Here is a 24,541-nt window from a genome sequence, read left to right on the forward strand (position 1 = left end):
CATCCCTTGCAATTATTGTATCAGGACTCTGTACTTCGCTGGCCAAAGTCACAGAAACAATATTTGTATGAGAACTAATGCATAAAAGACAAAGGGCAAGGTTTGAAAATTCAGTGCTGCAGTTAGTTCTTACTTTCCACTACTTCCAAGAAATAGCCAGAGCTGAGCTTTTCAGAATCATCTTCTCCAAGTTTTAAAAACAAAGCAGCAGAATCCCCTCAAAATATGCAGTTTATTTTGGAAATAATAAAACTCTAAAAGTTAATTCCTTGTGTTATTTATTAACTTCCTGAATTTTGAGCAGCTATGGGTCACATGTGCAACCTTGTATCTCCAAACATGCAGATGTTTTTAGAAAACAACACTGTAATTCTCTCATAGTCCCAATAGCCCTTGAGTTTTAGGAGAATGCCAGAAAGTGCAACTGGCCAGCAAACTGAACTGTCAACAGCAAACCAGCGTTTGCAGCTCTCCTTAGATACAAATCAGAACAGAAACTATAACAGATCTGACAACAAAGCACCTAAAATATATATGACAAATCAACAAGGCTATGCATGTATATGTCTACATCTATTTGCCTACAGGTAGATAGATAGATATGTAATGTATCTGTCTATATCATACACATATGTCCTATATATATATTTCTGTGATAATTGTATGCATGTATATTTATAGAACTATAGACATGTAGATACACATTGAATACATATATATCATGTACTGATATTATTATGTAACTATACGTAAAACTTTTACTTATATAGAATATTGTTCTATTAAATACGGAATAATATAGAATTGATCTCATCTATTTCATTATATACGCATATATTTTATTTATAAGATTTATTTTTTAATTAAACCAACACTTAATCAAAATTATTTTAGAGAAGTACAGTGACCTGCAGAAATCCAAGGCAAGCTGAATAAGGGAGACACTTTTAATTCAAACCACTTATTGGTGAGGTATTTATGCAGAACCTCAGAAGAGGTCTCAAGGCTTTCAGATTTCATATCACATCTACAAGACAGACACCCCTTTGCTCTGCTTACATGTAGACATTTGGCCTTTTTTGAAAATGAAGGCAGACATCCATTTCAGAATGAATAAATACTTCAATTGTATCAGTAACAGAGATGTCCTGTGTTACTTATCTCACAGAGCACAGCACAAATGCCACAAGTTCCTGCTCCTTTCAATGCTTTTTGATCCAAGCTGAGCAACATAGAAGTGCATGGTAGGAAGCTCTGAAGCAACAGGCCCCTTCACTAGCAGCAAATACAACTCCCAAGCACTGTAAAGCACACCATTTTCCAGATGCACTATGACTGAATAGCAAATCCTTGCTTCCAGATCTGCTCATACAGTATTTACATTTGCTACTGTAAAACCCATTGTCTTTACAGGAAATCATTAATCTTACCCTCACTCCATCCATTGGAGGCTTTCTGCACCACCCCCTCCAGTGAGTGTAAACTCCCAGTTTGGGATTGCTCAGGTCACTTCCATCTTTCCCAGGTATCTCTGAGTTAACAACTTACATAAAGACACACATAAAGATAAAGGCTATGGGGCCTGTTTTGGTCTTAAATAAAATACACCTGCCTCAATGTCCATCAAATAATATCATATTCAGGTGATCTTGTGCATCTTACAAAGAGAACAAACCTCAGTGAGGTTCAGGAAATCCATTCTCTCAACACATTGTTAAATTCACCACCTGAGAGAAATACACTTTATTAAATACCTGACATGTCTGAGCTATTATGGCAGAAGCAAATCAGTTTTCATCAGACTGGGAATCCACTGCCTTCCTCAGAGTGGGCTGGATACCTTCCAAGGTATTGCAGGTGCTTGCAAGAGCTCCAGGAATTGCCCTGGGAGTCTGCACAAAGCATGGGTGTGTCATTCCAGGTGTGCTTACTTGGGAACTGGACTAGAAAAAAGATATTAGTCTGCCTAATCCTTGAGCTTCTTCTGCTTTGGATCCATTCCCTGCATCCTACTTCTGAGAACAGTGTTTAAGTGACATCAAAAATACTGAGACAGAAAAACTTGAGGGCTTTCCTCTTACCAGCTGAATCTGCTGCAGATGTTCCACCACTTGTCAGGTCCTCAGTATTAATTGATTGCAGATCTGTGTAGGAGGGAGCAATGCTGGGGCTGCTGGCATCCTCTGAGTTGGTTGTCCAGCTGCTTTCTGATGCATGGGCTCGCCTCTCCAAAGAGCTGGAGGAGGGGGAAGTCCAGCTGGGTGCCTTTGGTGGAGACACTGGGCACAGGAAACAGTCACCAGTGAGATTTGCGGGGCAGTCACCCAGAGGTAAATGACAGCTATTCCAGACGTACGCTACAGGACCCTACTGAGGCACTGTAAATATAAATTCCAACAACTGCAGCAACATGGTTATTTTTTAACAACACACAGCAACTTAACTAGCACCTGGCACTGTTACCTTCCATTCTGTGCCCTGCACTCCATACTGCTGGCAGCTGCTGGCTTTCCTGTTGTTTAAGCACAATAGAAGCAGCAGTGTTACTGAGCAGTTAGATTTCATGTTTCTGTCTCTGCTGAAAACATTTGAGTACCTGTGTTGTGTAACCCAGTGGAGTTCTTAAGAGTATCAAGTGGTTTTATTATATTTAGTTAAGCATCTGCATCAGTGACACATGCTCAAATGTAGTAGTCATCTTAAGAAAGACTACTTAGGAAAGTCCCACATGGGACTAGCATATAAAACTAGAAAAACCTTTTGATGTGAATTAGAAATGGCTTTTGTTTTCTGAATATGCAGAATGAAGTGCTCTGTTCTGAATTAACTTCATAAAATATCTGTTCAGTTTAGGCCAAAATCTCATTCTACTCACTTGCCAGAAGTTACACTTCAAACAGTGAGCTATGCTTAACCATCATCTCATGTTGATTAAACAAATGTATATGTCCAATGCTATGAATGTGTTTTGTGAACTATCTGCCCATCATATCACTCAGATGTTAGAAACAATGGATGACTTCAGTGAGGAGTAAAAAATGAAAAAGGAAACTTAGGAAAAGTGCATTGACAGAGAGAAATTCTATTTTAATCTCAGCATAGTAACTGTTCTCTAAGTTAGTAAATTTATGTTTATCTTTTAAATTAACAAGATGAAAGTGCATTCCAAAACAGCATTTACAGAAATAAGTGATACATACGTTTGCATCTCAGCATGTAATATAGAACCAGCCTGAAAAATGCTTTGGAAGAAAATGGCAAATTAATGTTACAGAGGATTTCTCTCTCTCTAATCTGTAAAAATGGTGTGATGGGACACCATCTTCTTATGTTAATGTACATTTGCTGTCTGCATGGAGAGACTATCCAAACAGTGCTTGTAGGCTTACCAGCTCAGAAGTGCAAGTGTATTTTATGTATCTGTGCTATTACCCTCAGGTAAGCAATCAGTAACCTATTTGTATTTGTATGGCTGTGATCCTATGTGCTGAGCTGCTTCTGAGTAGCAGAAGAGGATCTGAGAGTTAGGAGATCTATCTCCTTATCACACGTATTGACAGTTATGTTGCAGCAACATAACCAAAAAATCTCCACTTCTCCATCCCGCACTGCTGACATATGTGAAGAAGTGCCAAGAACATGACTACAGTCTGACAGTGCCTCAGCCCTTCTGTTAAACAACCTTTGAGATATGTAAAGAGTCAGCCCCAAAACTTCACCTGAAGTGGCTTTGACAGACAGAATGCTCCACGCGGACCCAGAAGACAAGATTAAATTCTGATCTGAATATGCAAACCAGTAGCAAGAATCATCTTATTTTTTAGAATAAGTTTTATAAAAAGAATCTTAGATGTATATTTGCAGTCGTATTTAATTTTTACTTTTTTATTTTTTAAAATTTAATATATCAGATGCATATAAAATTTGATAATCCATTTACTTACATAATAATAACAATCTTTTTGTTAATTTGTTGCCTAATGAAGGAGACCAACTTGAACATCATTGCAGATATATTAATTTCACTCCAGGTGAGTTGAACCACTTTGGAAGAAGACTTCTTTCCTCCCCCTCCCCCCCAAGAAAGTGAATTTTATTTAGGGAAATAGCAGCCACAGAGAGCCTTTCTGTAACAGACATTCTTTAGAACCTTACTACAGCCAACTTCCACCTACCATTGTCCTGGGTTCCTGAACTTGGAACTGGAAAAATTTTCGCCACACTGAATCAAACAACTATCAATCTCAGAAAGTGAGATAAGCTGAAGTAAATATCCATATGTTTAGGCTTCTCTTCAATGTTCCTGCTGCTCTCCAGCCTATTCAAGTGCTGAAACAATTCCTAAATGGTGTAGGTGTTTTTCGCATTAACTTGGAATTCAGCCAATGTTAGTTGATGAAGAGGTTGCAGCAATTTTCATAACTCTGTTATTGTTGAAAGACCAGTGCCAGAACTGCCACTAAATGACAAATGCCACTGCATACAAAAAATTACATCATTGTTTCCTAAAGTGATAAATGTTTCCTTCTGTTTGCATTTTACTTTTTTTGATTCATTTGTTCCTAATACACTGTCTTGGCTTTCAGTACTAATCTACTAATCAGAAGATTTAAGCATTTGTTTCTTTTTGATGCATTGAGAATGTACTCCTTGACCTTCGCACTGTATTCCAATAAAAATTGTTAGCATCAATGCCGTTTCCCTTCCTATCAATTCTACACAGAATCTTAGATTTTCTTGATTTTAGGACAGCAACAGTTTGTCTAGTTTTCAGTTGCTGATCTTGTGTTGCATGTACTTTCCATTTTCAGACAGAACAGCACAAAACGATTGAGATGTGCCTTACTGTGGGACAGTCTCTCAAGGGACATTCTGCAAGCCCAGCTTGTGCAATTTAAAACCATGGAGACAAAGCTCTTGGGAAGGAGTGTGGGGGGGGGGGGATGGAGGAGATGACTGACAGATCTTGCCTTGCTCTAATTTTGGTGCTTTGCCAAATACCTAATTGAATTCAAGACTGCAGCTAACACCGATAGAATATGAGATTGCCAGCTGAAGGCCCGCTGTAGAACAAATGCAAATGTTTGTCACCAGCTGGCTGTGATCATTTGTTGATTATGTAATGGTTGTGATAGGAACATTTGGGTGATTCTAGAATCCCAGTTTTCATTTTCGCTGTGTGAGTCTGATGAGGCTGACTAGCTAGATGATAATTATGAGGAAAATAAGACTTTTTTTCTTTTTTTTTTTCTCCCAGCAAAAGGGAGATGTGTAAGAAAGAAGAGCACAATGCATCATTTCTTTGACTAAATATTTCTATGGCCTCACTCAAGAGCTACTGTTTCCCAGGAAGAAAGCCACGTGATTTTGCAGCTGCCATGTGTTTATGCATGAACCTGAAAGGCAGAAATATGCTGAAAGAAGGATTTTGCTAAGCATTTACTCTGCCTGAAAATGGTAGGAAGGTTTACAGAAACATCATAAATGAAGACAGTGTGAGCCTTACAGTGGAAATTATGTTCTTTTAATTTCTGTACTTCACATTTTAACTTTTCTTCTACTTTCTATATTCTTCATCCTTGCTCTCAGCACTGTTTCTTGCTATCAGTGCTCCTAGTTTCTGCTCCCTTGATAACACTGTCACTTTTGCCAGAACAACAAGGGTCCAGCATTACATCTTACATTTCTTTTAAGCATACTACCTACAGAATAACAATCACGTGGCTGCTGTCTTTTAAATTAGTGCCTTTTTAGATGGTGAGCACCCTGGCATAAATGTTCACCTTCTGAGGAACCTGTGCAGCAACATCACAGCATTGAGGTCAGGAAGTAGCACATTCCTCCCCCAGGACCTGTCCTCTGCTCTCGGGGCACTTATTTTATAAGCCATTTTCAAAATGTGTTTCCATGCAGCCTGGCTGTTGCTCTGGGTAACTGTCCAATCAGCTGAACAGATGCTTCAGTGCAGAGAGACAGACAGACAGTTTCCTCAGTGCTGGAGCCCTGACAGGAACAGAGCTGGGAACGCTAAGGCTTCAGGACAAAGCCCTTCACAGCTGCCTACGCAGGAAACAGGCTTCAAACACCTCCATCCTCCTCACACCAATCTGTCTGCTGATAGTTGGCGTTTATTCCCATCCCCCCTCCTCGACTGGCTATTTGCTATTGTACTTGTGCGGGTTGTTTGCTGCTGGAAATGAACAATTGCTGTCACTGCCGGCTTTCCAAAGAGCATGTGAGTGTCCCGTGTTTGTAACAGAAAGACTCTGGCCTTCCTGCCACTCACTGAAAAAAAGATGCGACCTGCAAATTAATTGCAAACAAAACTGAAGCTTATCCTACATCTTGCTGTCAAAGACCCTTCAGAGCAGACAGCCAGACACAAAGAGCTGTCATCTCCTCTGCGGTGTGACCTCCATTCACTCGCTGTCAGCTGTGCTGGTTGGGCCCCCTAAAAGATGAAGTCCAGAGCAGGAGAGGAATTAACTGATAAATATGGATTTTAAAATAAGGTTATGCACATCGCTTCTTCTTAGAGGAAGTGTCCCTAGGCTTCCCACACAGTTAATAATGAAACCCTGCCACCCACACAGTGACTACAGGGAGTAACAATGCAAGGCTCCTGCTATGCCTGTCAGGGAAACCGTCCTCCCCCATTAATCTCAGTTTGATGCTCAGTGTTGGAGTATATTAATATTCCATCACTTAGGGAAAGCCCTTGAAGGGCAAGAACATGTGTGTGCCTTCTTCAAAAACAGCAGTGTTTTTTGACAGTCTTCCCTGACCACCTCTTTTATGATTTCTGCAGGTTTTGCCTATGATCTGTGTACCGTGACCAGTACAAACCATGAGGCGCTGCTCTTGCTAAACACAGACCTTGAAACCAGGCCATGTTCCTTTAAGTACAGGAAAACAAATAATACATCATTAAGTTAGTTTTATGGAAGTTTTTTGTTGTTGTTGTTGTTATGGCAAGCTTTATTTAGTCTGAGCAAAGGCTTTTTTTGTTGTTTAATAAGAAGGTGAACTTAAGGTTTTCCAGTCAACAAGGATGCCACAACAGGAAGAAGGAAATGTGGTTTTATAGCAACCAACAGATCCATTCAAAAAAGTACGCATCTGTACGTACCTGTATGAGTAAGAATAAGAGAAAGTAAGATAGTTTGTATTTTTTTTTACAATAAACTATTTTGCCTCATCATGAAGTTATCTAACAAAGAGGTGAGGCACCTCAGTTTTATGGATTTTCCATTATGGGTGTTATTGTTTCTGTCTTTGTCACCTAGATCTGTAAATATTTACAATTAAGAGCAATTGAGAAATAAAGATAAGAAGGTCTGATGCTGACCTTATGAGAAAAATCATTGACTGAATATTTGCCAACATCTCCTGCACAAAGGTGGGACTGCTGTCTCTAGCAGGCTAGTGTGGACTAGCCTATAAAACCCATACAAAGAGCAGATGGAAAACAAAAAACTCAAATCCCAACACAAAGTCACCAGTCCAAGTATTCTGACAGAGGTGCTATTTATATTGCAGAGAGCATTTGGTGGACTCAGTGAACAGAAGACCATAACTTTCAAAATACTTTTGTAACTAGAAGTACCCAAGTGCAGTTATTAAGAGAATATCTCACCTTAAACATGTAGTCAACTAGTGTTTTCCTTGGGCAATTAATCAATATTCTCCTCTAAGAATGGACAGAAGTGTGTTCATACAGAAAAGCTAGTATCTCATACAGCTGTATCAGTTAGCACAAGCTGAGTAGGTAAGTCAAAAGGTTTTCATGTATGTTTGAAGTATGTCAGAAAGAACTTTTGCATTGGAGCAAAATCACATGCAGTCCTGATGTGAGAATCAGTTTCTGTTGTCTGTGTAAATTTCAAGCTGCTCAAGCATAAGAAAGCAGCAAAAAGAACTGCATGCTAGCTATCAGTAGTTCCAAGCTCCTCGCATAAGCCATGTGGAGATTACGAGCATATAAAGACAACAAGCAATCACCACTCTTCCAGTTCCAGTTTACAGGGGCAAACACAGCTCAGTTTCCTTTCAGATGGCTGTTCATACTTGTACCTAAGAAACATGACAACTATAAACCCCACTACATTGTTTGTCCATGAGTATATCTTGTTATTCTCCAAAACTGAATGAATCACAGAAGCTTCTTGTTTTATTTCCATGAAGAAGAGACATTAAGATTATGCTGCCAGGTCAATCAAGAACAATATTGTAGGCCCTTTTGGCAACCCTGATAACATGAACTGAGTTAAAATACAGTACAAACTAATAAAAATTAAGCCTTTGAGAAATCAAAGAGCAAGAAAAATATCTGGCAGCTCTCACTGTATTTTGTTAAATTACTAGAATGGATTTTTTCATGCATTTGCCTCACCTGCCTGTGACTGAGTTGGTGGAGCACTGGCCCATGGTGCATCCTCAAACTGAACCCAAGCTTTGATAGATGACAATAGATCAGCTTTGGGATACACATGGTTCTCAAGAACTGTAGAATCTTCCTTTGGCTTGTCACCTGAATTGTCTGGCTCTGTGTGCAAAAGATCCTGAAATTCTCCATCCACATTGTGGTTCTCTTCTGAGGAAGTATCTGAGGAAGAAAAACATTTTTCCAGAGGTTCCTCAGTGCTACCTAAAATAGAGACAAAGGAGAAAGACTGATAAGAACTACAATTACTTCACTATTTTTATTGAAATCTCTAAAATTTGCCATTAAACATACACAGATTTTTTTCCTTCACTTAATAAAATTTTAACCTAACAAAATTTTTAACCTACTTAGTTTTATAGTTAAGTGTAATAGGTAAGACTACTTCTGTGGTCAGCTGGATATTGTCTTGCAAGTCCAAGGATGGATTCAAACCTTGTAATGGGTCTGTGCTGAAAGCTGGAAAACACCTAACATTTTTGGCCCAAATTCTATTATACTGGGTTAATAAGGCATAATTCAATCTTTGCACATACCACTTCCACTTAGAAGGCAAGATCATTGGCACCATACAGTACAGTGGTATGCTACACAGTGCTGCATATATGACAGTATAATTCAAAACAAAAAAGACTTAAAAGGTTCAGTGGAAATCAGAGTTCTCTTACCTTGTGGTTTAACAGGGAGGAGCAGTTCATCAGTGAAGGACACCCACTCAGACTGGTGGGAGGCAATGACACTAGTCAGAGACGTCATATTAGCAGCAGGCTACTCATCTTCACTTGGTGTAAGAAGGAAGCAGAATGGGGAAGAGGCACAGTGAAATGAACCAGTAGGGGGAAACACTTTGTGCTTTCTTTTCAAATGCTGTTAAGAAAAGATTAAATCATAACTTTTAGACAATTAAACTCAAGAAACAATTGCTACTATTTTAATAATACAGACTTATTTACCACAGGCACAGTACTGCCAAAATACTGCAACCTTTGAGAGAAGAACATCACTTCTGTTGAGACCAGGGCTATAATTGAGCAACACCCTGATTAAAACATCTGAGCGTCTTCAAACACCCTCATGTTAAAACAGCCTGTCATGAAAATTCAGGGAACTGCTTCTTACAAACCCAGTAAGAGATGTTATGAGGGAATCCTCCCCAGTCTGGCAGATTTTCATTATGATAAAACTTAATTCCAGTTCCAACATATTGTCACATTCCTGTTCATCCTGTTGCCATACAAAATCTGATCCTTCCCAAGCGTTAGCAATAACTGGCAAGTCTCATTATTGATAGCATTTATGTAGCCAGTTCTGGAACTGGGACAGTTTGCTCATGACTGTCTTTGCAGTCAGGGCATGAAAGGACACCCACTTCTTTAGCTGCACTTCTAATTCTGCTGCTTGACTGGAACATTATATTAAGTTTAAAACACAATGTCTTATATCATGCCTAGAGTTCAGCATGATTTTGCTGCAACCCAGCAAACACTTCTACAGAAGTGGCCACATTAATTAGGATGTACTTCATTGGGACACACACCACGCAGGTCTGGGAATCCAGAGTGGGTAGGACACAGCCTAAGGCACTCTGACTTTTGGCTGATAGGTAGGAAAATCAGAGCTAGGGAGTGAAATTCTCCTTTTTCAAGCACCCATGACTGCTCCAGATATGCAGGCCACTTCAAAACTCTCAGAAAGCTATTGACTTCTATCTAGGAAAGACTGTGAGTTCTGCCCTTAATGATCTCAAGTATTGAAGGTCTTGTTGCCACAGTACACGAGTGCTTCAGAATACTAAAACACAGACTTGGCTATTTTAAAGAGCTTTAAGAGGCGTCTCTTGGCCTGCTGTCTCTCACCTAACTTATTTTGCTTTAGTAAAACTTCATGCTATTGTACCAGAACAGACACTGAGATTTTTCCTTGCTCTAAGCAGCATCTAGGTCCAAAGAAGAGAATAGCAGTTAAACACATTGACTCTCACAGCATTTTCTACAATAAGTAGGCCATTCCATATTTCCAGGATGATTATTCTATCTAGGGCCACAAAGATATCAAACTGATGAAGACTCATCAGCACATAAGAGTTGCATCAAATAGCTGAAGAATTCTAAAGCCTGAAAGTCACAAAACAGCCTGACAGAGAGAATTCATGGGCTATTGTTCATTGCCTGAAACTGAAAACTTGACCTTCTAGAGCAGAAATTGAACATAAAAGATTGTTTCCTACAAACACAAAGAGGGGTTCCCTAAGATGGAATGCTGATGGTTAAAGGCAATTTCACAGAAGGTATGTCTCCTTTCATTACAAACTTTTCAGACCTTGGATGCTATTAATAGAAATTGCAAAGCTAAACAGAGAAGTAAACAAAGAGAAAAAAGAATAATCTGATATTTTGAGTCCCAGGGATTCCATATGAAGGAAAGAGTAGATGACCTTTCTAACTTGTTTTTCTCAAGCGACTATTTAGGCTGGGTTTTTTGTTTGGTTTGGTTTTAGCTTGTTTAACTCTCCGTAACAAGACATCTTTTCCTAAACAACTGAATACTGACTTCTTCTTTCTCCTGGAAAAGACTGGACAGAAGCATGAAATGACAGGAAATGAAAAAGGAAAACAGTTTATTTTGTACTTAATAGACAGAGACGCCAGTAGAACTCTCTATATGTTTTTTATAAATGTCAAAAGAAAATAGACACGAAAGAAGACAAGAAAACATACAGTTTCAGCTATGTAGGTATGTGAGAGAATCAAACAATTATTTTAGCAAAAATTTGCTCTTCTATGCTACAGCCCTGGGACAAGCGTTTTGTCTAAATCCACTCAAAGTTACTTCACGGTCTATAATATCAAGCAGAAGTAGATTTGCTCTGTTCGGTCTGTTCTATAAACTGTTCTAGTCTTACTGCTGGATTTTAGCAAGGTGCTCTGTTATGTCAGCATCACAGAACCCTCTAATTATAGAAGAAATGAGGTCCCTCAGCCTGAGATCCCGGTCAAGCTGATGGAGGTGGCTTCAGGTCTTCACACCCTACAGACTATTACAAAGCCCATCATAACATGCATACTGCAACTATACAGCTTCTCCACTGCTGGAATTTTCTACAGGCTTCCCAGTCTGGTATCTGAAGGCGGTTGTGCTGGTGTACCAAAGCTATCACAGCTTTTAGATAAGTAGTCTGGAACTGCTGAGTAGTCTGAGTAGATTGCAGTGTCAAAGATTTCCAGAGCAGAGTCATTTTGAGGATAAATGTTAAGATGAAAAAAATTTAAATAGAGAATTTTGTATTCTCTCAGCTTTCACAAGAAACCTCTGATCCCATCGCCTGACCAAAGTGCCTGTAACAGAATTATGAGTAATGTACAGCTAATTTCTGCATAGACTATGTGGAAAAAATATAACTTGACCTCCAATCATTTTTACTTTCCAAAATCATCCAAAGGAAAAAAATAATCCCAAGCTAAGGCATTATGAAACAAGGAGCCTTAGCCAGCATGACACCAATGTGACTGCACGTTCTATTAAGAAAGTGATGCTGTGATCTGTAGAGGTGTTTGTCTTTTGGGGATCCATTTGACAAACTGGAATCCTTTCCTTAGGGGGGGAGTGGGGGGAAAAAAAGACACTCATCATTTTAACAATGTAGAGATTACTCTGCAAGTGAATTTTGGAGTTTTTCTCTGCATCCTTCAAGTCCTTACAAACATCCACACCTATTTCTAGAGCAATTTTGGAGCTAGGGTTAAGGGAACAAATAGATCCTTTTTTACTCCAAGTGAGCTACAGAAAAGCAAAAGATTATGCTATATATCTCAAGCAAAAGGAGGTGAAAACAGACTTAATGGATCAAAGTGTTCCCAGGCCAGCGTTACACCTCCATACAGAAATGGAATTCATGTCAGTTTAGATTTTGTTTTTTCTGGATTTGCATTATGTGGATTAAAGTTTTGGTACATAATTGGTAAAGAAGAAAAAAAGGGGACTCACTTGATTTTTATAAAAAAAATTGTGATTCAAAAGTTTGTGAATGTGTGTAACTACTGCTACACTGTAACTAAGGTACAAAGCTAAATGTTATACATATTGATCCTAATGATCCTTATCATAAATTCCAGCACAGTGCTTTGACCACAAGGTCACGAAGTTCTAAGAGGCTTAAATTTCTGCTTTAAGTTTCCCTTTTTCACATTACAGCTTCACAGTGGAGAATGTGAATCGATGTGACAAATGGATGACACTTATTTCTAGTTCATAAAGGACTGCAGAGCTGGAACAAAATTCCTTGGCTATTTAGTCCTCCTGATGCTTTTACTGATGAGATTACATTACTTAATTCCTTTTTAAAATTGATGAACATTCACTTTAAAATGATGGACTACATTCATTAACCTTCTCTCATTCCAAATCTATGTAAATTCACAGTTTCTAGCCACTTCCATCATGACACAGTTACACGTCTCTCTTTTTTCACACCTCTGCTCTAGCAACAGAGGAAATATCCTCCTCCTTTGCTATTGCTAAGCCAATAGTATATAACTGAGCAAGTCACATAATAACTTCTTGCTAGGGGTCTCACACCCAGCACAGTGTATGCTGAGCCTTCATTTCAGGCAGAACCATTAGGCACTACGTGAATACAGACACCAACAGTAGTAACAGCATGGATTCACCAAGGGTAGATCTTGCCCGACCAATCTGGTGACCTTCTATGATGGAGCGATGGCTTTGGTGGACAGGGGAAGGACAATGGATATCATCTATGTGAACTTCTGCAAAGCCTTTCACATGGTCCCTCACTACATCCTTCTCTCTAAATTGGAGAGGTGTGCATTTGAAGGATGGACAGTATGATGCATTAGGAATTGGCTGGCTGGATGCAGTCAAAGGGTTGTGATTAATGTTTCTGTGTCGGTGGAGGTCAGTTATGAGTGGTGTCCCTCAGGGGTCAGTCTTAGGACAGGTACTCTTCAACATCTTCATCAGTGACATAGACGATGGCATCAAGTGCACCCTCAGCAAGTTTGCGGATGATACCAAGCTGAGCAGTGCTGTTGGCACATTGGAAGGAAGGGAAGCCATCCAGAGGGACCTAGACTGGCTGGAGAAGTGGGCCCGTGTTAACCTAATGAGGTTCAATAAGGCCAAGTGCAGAGTGCTGCATTTGGGTTGGCAAAACCCCAGGTATTTATATAAACTGGGGGAAGGTCTCCTTGAGAGGAGCACTGCGGAGAGGGGCCTGGGGGTCCTGGTGGATGAGAGGCTGGATATGATCCAGCAATGCATGCTTGCAGCCTGGGAAGCCAACTGTGTTTTGGGCTGCACTAAAAAGGGATGGCCAGCAGGGAGAGGGAGGTGATTATCCCTCTCTATTCAGCACTTGTGAGACTGCAGTACTGCATCCAGGCCTGGAACCCCTGAAACAGGAAGGAAAGACTTGGAGCGGGTCCAGAGGAGGGACACTAAAACGATCAGATGGCTGGAACACCTCTCCTATGAGGGAAGAGTTGAGGGAATTGGGCTTGTTTAGCTTAGAGAAGGGAAGGCTCCAGAGTGACCTAATTGCAGTCTTCCAGTTCTTGAAGGGCATAAGCTAAACAAGTTCTGTTATGCATAGCAGAAAAAGAAACTAAGTGAAAAGAGCAGCAAAGAAGCCGTGACTGACAATGGCTTATGTAACAATGAAGTTCCACAGATTCCAGGAATGTCTCAAGGAAAAATACGTAATTTTATTTTGACCATGTCTGTTTGGCAAAGTTCTACAGACAAAAAGTTCTAATAGCATGAACTGCAGAGTGATTGCTTCCTTGGGCGAATCTCCAAGTGAGTGAGAGCTCATGGACTTTTTCCTCTCAAGTTGGTGTGCAATAGGCAGTGACCATCAGCACATTGTGGCCTGAATAATAAGCAAATTCCAAACTGGAAATCTGTTCTCAAGCATCCAAAGAAAGTCCTAGGTATGTTAGGAAGCTGCAGCAAAAACAAAACCCAGTGACAAATGACACAAAGAAAAAAAAAAAAAACAACAAAAAGATGTTTGAAATAAATCAAAGAAATAACAAAATTCAAATTTCATTATTAGAGAAAAATAATTGCCCAAATATTTCACATAAGAATATCTTACGAACAGCATAGATGATGAGAAGAGCAAGTCATAATTGATTATTTATTTCCTGATATTGATAATCAGGTTTTCTTCATGTATTCAGCCCCTTAGCTTATAAATTGCTCTAAGAAAGTTTCTGTTGGATTTTGAACTCATCCCTGTTCCCCAACGACTCCAATTTACATGTGTTGTTACATGAGTTCCATGATTTCAGATTCAGCTGAAGAAGTTCAGCCACAGTCTGTGCACATGACACTTGTATGAGAACTCTCAATAGATAAGGAGGAACTTGGTCTCTAAGGGAGTCAAACTGACTCACTTGCAGAGTTCCAGACTCTCTGGAAGCAGGAACTACCTTTCCTGCTGCAGATCACACCTAAAAGAACAGCAACCAGAGCTCTGTTCAAAGTATGGTCATGTTTACTGTCTGCCATTACCAGATAGTTCATTTCCACTATCCCATGGGCAGATGACACAGATGGCTGTTTTAAACAGAGACGGAGTGAGGAAGAGTGTGCTACTGATGATAATCAGAGCCATCTGGCACACTGGGTGACCAAGAATTGGTGTGGGTCCCCCTGAGCACAGGGCCAAGTATAACCACTCTAATTAACAACTATATCCAATTACTTTAACAGACTAAGTGCTCTGTCTAAATTCACAATGCAATCAGTGACAGAACCGGTCTTAAGGCTGAGGTGACCTGAAATGCTCTTATTTTCTCTAGACCACAAAAATCCAGTGATACACAAAAACATGCCACACAAACACACAGCTGAGTTTTACTGGAAACTGACAGTAAGAAAAGAGTGTCTGTCGGTGATGTGTGGGTAAGGAAGTCATAACCATCTCCCTCAAGAATATTTGCATCAAGTCTAATATCTGAAAGCTGTTATTTTCTGTACTCCACAACTTCTCTGCCACAGAAGCTCCTCTATTTTTCAGAAAGAGCACCTTAGATTCTCTCCTGCAGAAAACATCATGATATTCAGACAGTTCAGAAGGCAATGGTCTTTCTCTTTTTGCTTTTTTTTTTTTTTTTTTTAAGAAATTTTTTAGAAATGCTCATAACCAGACCCAATTAGATATTATACTATTTAATGGCTTCAAAATCTGATACTGGAAGAAAAGCATCAACATCCTACTCTTTGTACTCCCAAGGACTTGAGTAACATAAAAAGGTAGAAGGGAAGAAACACAGAAACAGAAACAATTGAAATTATTTATTTTTTCCTCAATGATTATGAGTAAGGTCTAACAGGCAGAAACTAAGGGAAAGTGTTAGACAAAAATGTTTGGCACTGATAATTCACATTCTCCGTCATGTCAGTAGCTCTACATTTCAGGACTCTTTAAATATAAATAAACCCACTCACTGTGGGTTCACTATGTATTCAAAGCATGACTGAAGTCTCTGGCCATTTAACTGCATTAGAACAAGAAGGATAATTTCCCAAACTGCAGCCTTCCAGCTCAAACCAGAATCTGAAGCAAAGACCAGCCTTGTCAAGTGTTTCTCTTAGGATACAGAGCAGCAGTGCTGTAAAACTGGACTAGGGGAAAAAAAAACACCACAATGAAACACAAGAAATAGGCAAGATGCTAATTAAGCTAGCATAGTTAAAATCTGTAGATTTCCTTTCCCATCACCACTGCACAAATAGAGAACAAATACGCAAAGCACTGGACTTAGGGTTTGATCTCCCAAGAGCTAGACTTCCAAAGCTAAACACTGATCCCAGACTTCTATACATTATTACTATGCACATCACAAACTCTCTCTAACCCATGTTCACTTTAACTCACAAAAGGTTGATTTATTCTACTACAATAACTGACATACTGATCCATAATATGGGGAGGGGACTAGGCTTAAAAACTGGTTTATTCTGTCAAAGCCCACAATTGAATCATATAAGGAATATGTTTATCAAAAGAGAGCTCCCCCTGAGCACCCTGTTTTAGATTATTCCAGTCTAAATCATGCAGTTAAGCTATGCAGATACACTCCATTCACTAAATCCTCTAAAAACCATTGTACCTTATTTGCTGTTGTGATGGTCATCAAGATGTGGTTTTCTTTCTAATTTGTCAAGCTCAGTGAAATAAAAAGCTCAGTGTCATATAGTTAACCACCCCAGAAGAACTATGTCACTGCAGAGTGCCATCACCCAGAACAGCTGTCCACAGGTGAGCACAGATAACAAAGCTCTACTGTACGCATCCTTCTTCTAAACTGAAGCTAACAACAAAAGAAAGTGATCGTACATTTAATGAAATACAGTGCTGGATGATGCACACTGTTGCAGTAAATACACAGCCTGGCTTGCACTAAATATCATCCTATTCTGGCAAATGCTAAAATTCCAGCAGTGCCCGTATACCTTGCCACTGATTACTGCTTTACTCCCGGAATCCAGCATGACTCTAAAACCAATATTGTCTCCATCAGTGAAAGGAGAGCCAGCATAATTCCTCCACTACCTTGGGACTGATTTTTGTTGCAAAAATGACATCAGGACTTTATCTTCTGATTTTTAGCCAAGTTCACACTATGGTTAATGTTAGAAATTCAGTGAAAACCCTTTGCTGAAAATGGTGGGTATAACCTGTTGCCATCAGTGAGCTTTAGTTAAACTCATTTTGGACTAAGAGAACACAATAAGAGAAGTCAGGCCTTCCTTAAACACTAGTCACATTCAAGGCAAGGCAAGAACTGGATCATTCACACAGAGATGCTTCACTGGAGGCTGAATGCCTACAGAGCGGATGGGCATTCATCTGGCTGAGCAGTATGAACAGGATGGGAGAACAGATTCTGAGTGACTGGAAAACACAGAATCCAACTGTGAAAGCAGAGAAAAAACAAGGAGCATTGAGGAAGCGATGCAGCCTTGAAAGAAAGCAGTTTGCCCGTGCTGAATATTGGCTGGAAAGGGAGACTGGGAACACTGAGGCAGAAAGTCCTGTTCAGTTCATGTTTTCTCTGTATTTCCATATCACTATCAACTACATGTATAAATAAGTTCTCTGTACCTATACTTTTATATGACATCTTTGATAACTTCAAAGCTGAATCTGCAGTACATTTCAAAGGAATTAAAATTAAAAAGGGACTGCACTGTAAGGAAGATGCTATCTGAGGGCTAAGCATACAGGCAGTCTTAAAACGTGAGGCTGTCTTCTAGCCTGAGGAAGTGCTACTTAATTATTTAAAGCCAGACAAAATACAGCACTCTGGAAGAGGTATCAGGGGAACAAACTTGCCCTGACAGAAAATTCCTGAGATGATCCAACTGGTCTTTCCTCGTTTCCAGCCTCCCGAGAGCCAATTGCAGTTATGCAACTTTGTATCACGCCAGGACACCACAGCCCTCCAGGGCAACCCACAGATACCATGTTTGTTGTCACGCTTTATTTTAGATGCTCTAAATATAGGTCCATTACACTCAATGGTGCCAATTGCTTAACATGACTGCCCCTACCTTCAGGGGAATGGAAAGCACCTCGGAAAGGAAAATATGCTTGAGTAAAAGGGACTCAGTACCTTATAAGCCAGTACCAAATACACACGCACACACAAAGGATAAACAAAGATCTTGACCAGTCAAAGACATAAACAGTACAAAATAAGTGGAACTTTATGGTCCACCTACAAACTAACACAGCTATGAGCCAACAGAGCTATTCTGCTCCTCACCCCACAGTGTGTCTCAGTAGCACAGTGTAAACAGTTAACAATAACATTAATGCAGCATTAAAACTCTCTTTCCAGCTCTTGGGGCTGAACTCCAGCAACTTTTGACAAAGGATGTGTACCCAATGAACCAGTTTTGAAAATGGGATGCAGACAAGCAGTTTGTAAATTATCTGAGATATCTATGTCCCTCTTTCACAGAGGCACAGATCCAAAGGGACCGAGACCCTCAGTTTCTGTTACCTGAATGGGCAGTGACACATTTCAGCAGAGTTGTAAATCCAATTTCATCTAAATTTTCCCAGAAACAAACACTGTTTCTCAGAACAACCAAACCAAACCAACCAAACAAAAAAACCCAAACTGTTGAGAACAACTGGAAGTCAGCAGAATTAAAAGACATATTTTTAAGACAAATTTCCTGAAAGAAAAATAAAAGGGGTGTGTGTGGGGGGGGGGGTTGATTAAAACTTTTAAGTCAGCACTCATTTCAGTGTCACAGAAAAGCTTTGTCCCTCTGTTTTGAGCTGTAGCTACCAGAGGTCTGTGGTCATTCTCAGTCAGTCTTAGCCCCAAGCATCTTTGTATCAATAGCTTGGATTAAGCATGAGGAATATTTGTAATATTTTCTTAGGGAAAAAGAAGTGAATGCTAATACACCAGTATCAGAGTCTGATTATACATAAAGCGTGGTAAATCAATTCAGCTCAATCCCATTGAATCAGTTAAATTAAATTTACAGAAGTCACAAAGATGAGTTACTTGTGAAGAGGGAAAATGCCCATATCTGCCCCGTCTGTTCTACCACAGCCATTTTCCTTCAATGACACTTGAGATTCTGTCAGTGAATACACAATAAAACATGCACGCAGATACTCTCTGAGCCCTTTTCCCTCACACTGAGCCCACGTACTTTATAAGTTGGAATGACATTTAAACTGTAGGTCTGATGCTTTCACCACATATAATTTTTGCATATGGGATATAATTTTTAGTCAGGTAAATACATGAACTTCAGTGACCTGGAAACAATATGTCTAGGACCAGAGAAGAAGGAACATTTCTGGTTGCAAGTTCCCATCCTAAGGAGCAGCTGGTAATTAAAAAGCAACTAACCATTAAACTTCATACTCCAAATTCCTCCCCATAGCTGCTCCACTCAAACCACTTTAATAGAAAACAAACCAGCTTTGTGCAATGGAGCTTGACCAGCTCAGGTTTCAGTTATACAGCTAGTAATACTGATTCCCTTTGAAAACATTTAGCACTGTTTTTTCCATGCATTTCAGTCACCCACATGACCACAAAACCACTGCACAGTTCAGCAAAATGGTACTTTCTGTTCACAAGAGGCCTCTGCTCTAGACAGTGGGAGAAGAAAAATTGCTATATCATATACCCTCCCCATTTTCAAGAGCAAATTAGAGGTAAGGCTTTCATTTCATCTCACAGCTGGCAACCTCAAGATCCTAAGGAGATAATTAGCTTCTATAAATATTCACATCTATAAATGCCAGCTAGATCTTGGCCAGAAAAGCATAAAAAAAAACAAGTAATAACCCTACAAAACCAGATCTGAGTTCTCCAGCTTACCAGATAGGTCTGATGGGGACCTCAGCTCCAGAGCACACCGGCTGCTCCTTGGGGATGAGAGAGCTGTGGATGGCTACAGCACCTTCATCAAATCTTGAAGCCTATTGGCCAATTCTGTCCTTAACTTCAAGTCAAAGGAATTGTGCTGAGACACTGAGTTCAGTTACCTTAATAAATGGAGATGAATCACATTTCACTCAACTCCGGACACCAGAGTTCAACATCTAAGATAGTCATCTGATGCTCTGTTTATAGTCAGTGGATGGAAGATGACACCTCCAGAGAACCCTTCGTCTGGTCTATTTTAGAACAAGGTGAATCCTCCCCATGTGATGACCCATGGCAACTCACTTAGGCTTGCGAGTCTTTTGCACACCTAAGCCAGGGCACCTGAATCTTAGTCACAAATAACATTGTAAAAATTCACAATTGTCACTTTTTCTTCTTCTTTTTTTTTTTTTTTTTTCCAGCATTTTAGGAAATGCTTTGCATCAAGCAAAGCACACACTGAAGGATTTCAGGCATGGCCGACAGCAAAAACTCTTTAATTCATGGCTCCCTTCCACCAGACATACAGAGCTTATGTTTAAGAAACACACATATTTCAGCAACCTACTTGCTATGAAAGTATTTTCTATTCATAAAGCACCATTTGTCTCTGTTGCTATCCAAGGAGCAGATGCATTAATGTTATCTTGTACCTTAACCTTTTCTTTTTAAATTTTATTTTCTGGTGTTTGTTTCCCTCATAATTTTGTTTAAATATACATCAAGGATTATGTTAAATTAAAAAAAAATAAAATGAAAAAGATTATATACACGTATATAACATATGTTATATTATACATAAGTTTATGGTACCCTTTCAGCAAGAGTAGAGATGTAGGGTGAAATACTTGGCATTAAGAGAGACAACGCATAACTTGAAGTAGAAGCCTCTAAAAAGTAATCTCCAATCAGATCCTGTGGAGGGAATTAGCACTTGGAGAACATTATGCGAGTCCCCAGAGCGATTTGTCCTCTGGCTTGGTTTCATCTGTAATGAAACCTGTTGATGCATTCTGATATGAAAAGTGCAACAAGAGTGGATTACTGGACGTTCACTGCAGAAGTACATTCCTGTTTTAACACACTAATGCATATGCACCCATGGCTCTTCCTCAGACTTATTTTCCCCAATTCCTATCAGGATTTTTATACCCTGCCATTTTGAAAGTGGTGGGATCATACACAGAGTTCATCTTATCTGCACATTTAAAAGATGAACAGCGGAAAAGAAAAAAAAAAAAGATATCAGCAGCACATAAGGAATTCATAAACCCTATTTGGGCAGCAATTGCATCTGTATAGACACGCTTAGATGGAATTGCAGCACACTTTCAAAGACTTACACACTGATCCGGGGAAGTTCTCAGATGTATGAGCTACAGGCTTCCAGTTGTGCTGCCCAGGATCCAAATGCACCTGCTCACAGGCACAGCACTGAAGACAAATACACTCATCCTAATGCACACATAGACAGGCACTCCTCCCTTGAGGTTAGTGGTTGTAAAATGATTTTATCCATTAGCAGAACTTGCAGTCCTTTACAGTACTACCCAGCAAGGTTAAACTGCAAAGAAAACATGCTAAGAAATCAGAGAACAAAAACCATCTGATTTTGTCATTGGGTGTTTTATGAATTTTTCTCATTTTAAATAACACAAGCAATTCAGAAAAAATGCTGGAGAATTTCCTTCCAAGGGCTCTCCTTTCCAGGCTGACAGAAGAGCACTCTTAGGGAATTAGCTCATATACATCCAACTTCTACATAGCAAGATTACATTACAAGATTGTTGTCACCACATGAAACCTTACAGATGTATAACTACTCTCCTGACTGTGTTTCTGTTGTTGTTTTTCATAACTATTTAAGTTTTTCCATTTTCAAAGACAAGGTTGTCACTGCTGCAAAGGCTTCAGTGTGTTTTTTTTGTAGCGAGGGGCACAAACCTGAACAGTTCTTGAGGCTCAGACCCACAAGTGCTTTGCAGAAAGCCTTGGTGCAACATTGGGGCCAAAAACTGCCTGAGGCCATGGTGTTGCAAGGAGCAGCATTGAGGCAAGAGGATTAAAGCTCCACGGTCATGTAGTGGTTGGTTCTGCCTTGGTAAGCACTGTGCTGAAGGGAAAAGCCACTGCTACAACAGGTGACAGAAGCCTCACAGAGTCGAACATCTTGAGGATGAGAAACAGCATTGAAATCTGTTACAAACCTCTCGTTTGCTGATGCCAGACTCGAGATAGCTGAAAATGAAGAGCTCTAAACATGATGTATTTAGCCCACGTACAATATGGCTTAACCCACACACAGTCTGGATTTCCCAGCAGTGAACAACATCAGTAGCTGAACTGCCTTCCCAAAAGCTGTAAGGAGCACCAGTGGATGCTCAGGAGTCAAAACCAGTCCCAGGAAGATGCAGTTGCTGCTTCCTTACATTGCAACCCTTGGACTTTTATTCAAACCAAACACACAACAGAGCATGAATTATGCCACTGGCATAACTGCAGTTCCCAGGAACTCATAGGAAGAAGATCTGCAGTTAACAAGGTGTTCTGGGAAGCGATAATTAGAACTGAGAACGTGAATCGTAAGTGGCTACACAGCCAGCCAGAACCAAGATGCAGTGCAACATGTGAGAAAAAAATCCACACAAGAACAACAATAAAACAGCCCATTTCTCTTCTCAGACATTTAATGGTCAGTTCTTGATAGTTTTCACATTTTAAAGATGATTTAAAAGCCAGGACTATAAAAGACCACTTATCACTGGAGCAGCCAGCTGTATTTCTAAATGCATGCAAAATGAGGCATTACATCCTAGGGAACTACTGTGACTTGCTTAGTGCCTAGGGGTTTCATAGGAGTATCACAAAATAATTGTAATGCTGTATGGAAAAAAGCAGAGATTATCACCTGACCGAAGCACGATATCACAGATCCAATCTAATTCATAACAAACACCACTTCATATTATAATCAGTTAGAACCCTAGAAATATTACGGTTGGAAAAGATTTCTAAGATCATCCAGTCCAACCATCAATCCATCACCACCATACCCACTAACCGCGTCCCTCCAGGGACAGTGACCCCACACCCCCAGGAGCAGGTGTTGCAAAACACCACGTCATAGAACCCACTAAAGGTGAGGATCACATCATTGTGCTTTTTCATAACACAAACTTGATCCAATAACAAACTCGTTTAACTGCCAAATATTAAGGCAAACTCCATAGCCCACATGTGTATTATTCAAGATGAGCAGAGAAAGGAAAAAAGAAACTGAAGACAAACACACTGGGGAACATGAGCAGCCAACATTTTGAAGCTTGCATGCCCAAACTGGTAAGTGTACAAGATGCAAATTCACAGCAGGCAAGAATTAATCGGATGATTCACAAGCAATGAAATGCTCTTGTTTGCCAGATTTTTGCCTTGACAAAACTAGAAATCATATAGACACACAGAACTGTTTGAAAGGATCCTTCAAGGCTATCCAGTCCAACTCCCTTGCAATAAGCAGGGACACCTATAGCTTGATCAGGTTACTCAGAATTCAGTCCTGCCCTCCAACCAATCCTGTATGCTGACTGTTAGACAGTTATCATCAAATGGCCCAGGAGGTTCTGCAGAATGGAGCTGTAAAGCAACAGTGAAGGAGTCTGGTTTATTTTATTTTAACTCTGCTTTTCATTGAAAAACTACGGACTAAAGAAAAGATGATATAATGGGCCTGAAGGTGAGAAGTTGTGCCCACTTACAGCATGTAAATCAACAGAACAAGGATCAGTGGAGAGAAGTAGAGCTCCAGCAAAGACAGGGATGTAGCTCACAGAACAAGCAAGCGAGCTGCAGAGAGCCGTTTCTGATCGTATGCTGGCATAAAAACTCACTTGGCATGGAAATATGTACTTTGTGCCTTTATAGCCTATAATTTACCAATGGTACTTGAAATAGACTATGGAAAGATGATCGGCAAGTTCTCTTTCCTTCTTACTATCTTAACATGAGAAAGCAACTGACAACGCGTCAGAGTTCCGTAGAATGAAGAAAGGAAAAACCCAACCCGTGAGTAATTGCCCGGAGCAGCGGAGGGGCAGGTGGATGCGGACTGCTTCCCTGCGCTACTCCCAGCACTCATTAACCTTCCAGCACACAGCGCGGGGCGGTACGGACAAGGGAACGCTCCTACGCGGGGCACCGGGCAGCGCTGCCAACACTCCCCCACACCAGCAGCGATGCAGAAGGGTGCGGGAAACGAGGAGGGCTGGCCGAACACGGCCCAAACGGCCACACCGAGGAGCAATACTACGAGCCCAGCGGGAAAAAGCACCACAACAGGGGGCGAGTCTCAGCTCTACGAGAGCAAAGCGGTGCTCGAGGGAAGCTCAGCCAGCAGAGAACACACCCGGGGAAGGCAGACACCCCAGCTCCCGGCCCGGGGCCACCTGAACCGAGTCCAGCTCCAGCTCCCACCTTCCCTCGACCTGCCGCGACGTGCAGCCGACCACCTACCTGCGGGGGTGCAGCTGCTGCTCCTCGAAGCCGCCGCCCGCCGTGAGCACGGCACAGCCGGGGGAGGGGGAGGAGAAGGAGGAGGCGGTGCACTCTGCGCGGCCCCCGGCCCGCCCCACCGGGACACCGGCAGTGCGGGGCCGCCGCCATT

The 24,541-nt window shown here is 40.5% G+C and overlaps 1 protein-coding gene across 2 annotated transcripts in view; it reads right to left on the bottom strand.

Annotated features, from left to right (window-relative positions):
• Positions 1–24,449, bottom strand: part of STON2 (stonin 2) — a 67,648-nt gene extending 43,199 nt beyond the window's left edge. The window contains exons 1-4 of one of the 2 annotated variants that reach the window (XM_015865117.3): positions 24,391–24,449; positions 9,112–9,310; positions 8,393–8,647; positions 2,082–2,279 (exon numbers count right to left, since the gene is read on the bottom strand). In XM_015865117.3, the coding sequence (XP_015720603.1) occupies positions 2,082–2,279; positions 8,393–8,647; positions 9,112–9,199 (541 nt within the window). In that variant the 5' untranslated portion in view covers positions 9,200–9,310; positions 24,391–24,449. Of the gene's footprint in view, positions 1–2,081; positions 2,280–8,392; positions 8,648–9,111; positions 9,311–19,833; positions 20,001–24,390 lie in introns of those variants that run through there. The other variant, XM_015865118.3, reaches the window with a different exon arrangement.
• Between the last annotated feature and the right edge of the window lie 92 nt (positions 24,450–24,541).

Source organism: Coturnix japonica, chromosome 5 (genome assembly GCF_054131305.1).
Source record: "Coturnix japonica strain WE chromosome 5, WE-NBRP24, whole genome shotgun sequence".
Lineage (NCBI taxonomy): Eukaryota > Metazoa > Chordata > Aves > Galliformes > Phasianidae > Coturnix > Coturnix japonica.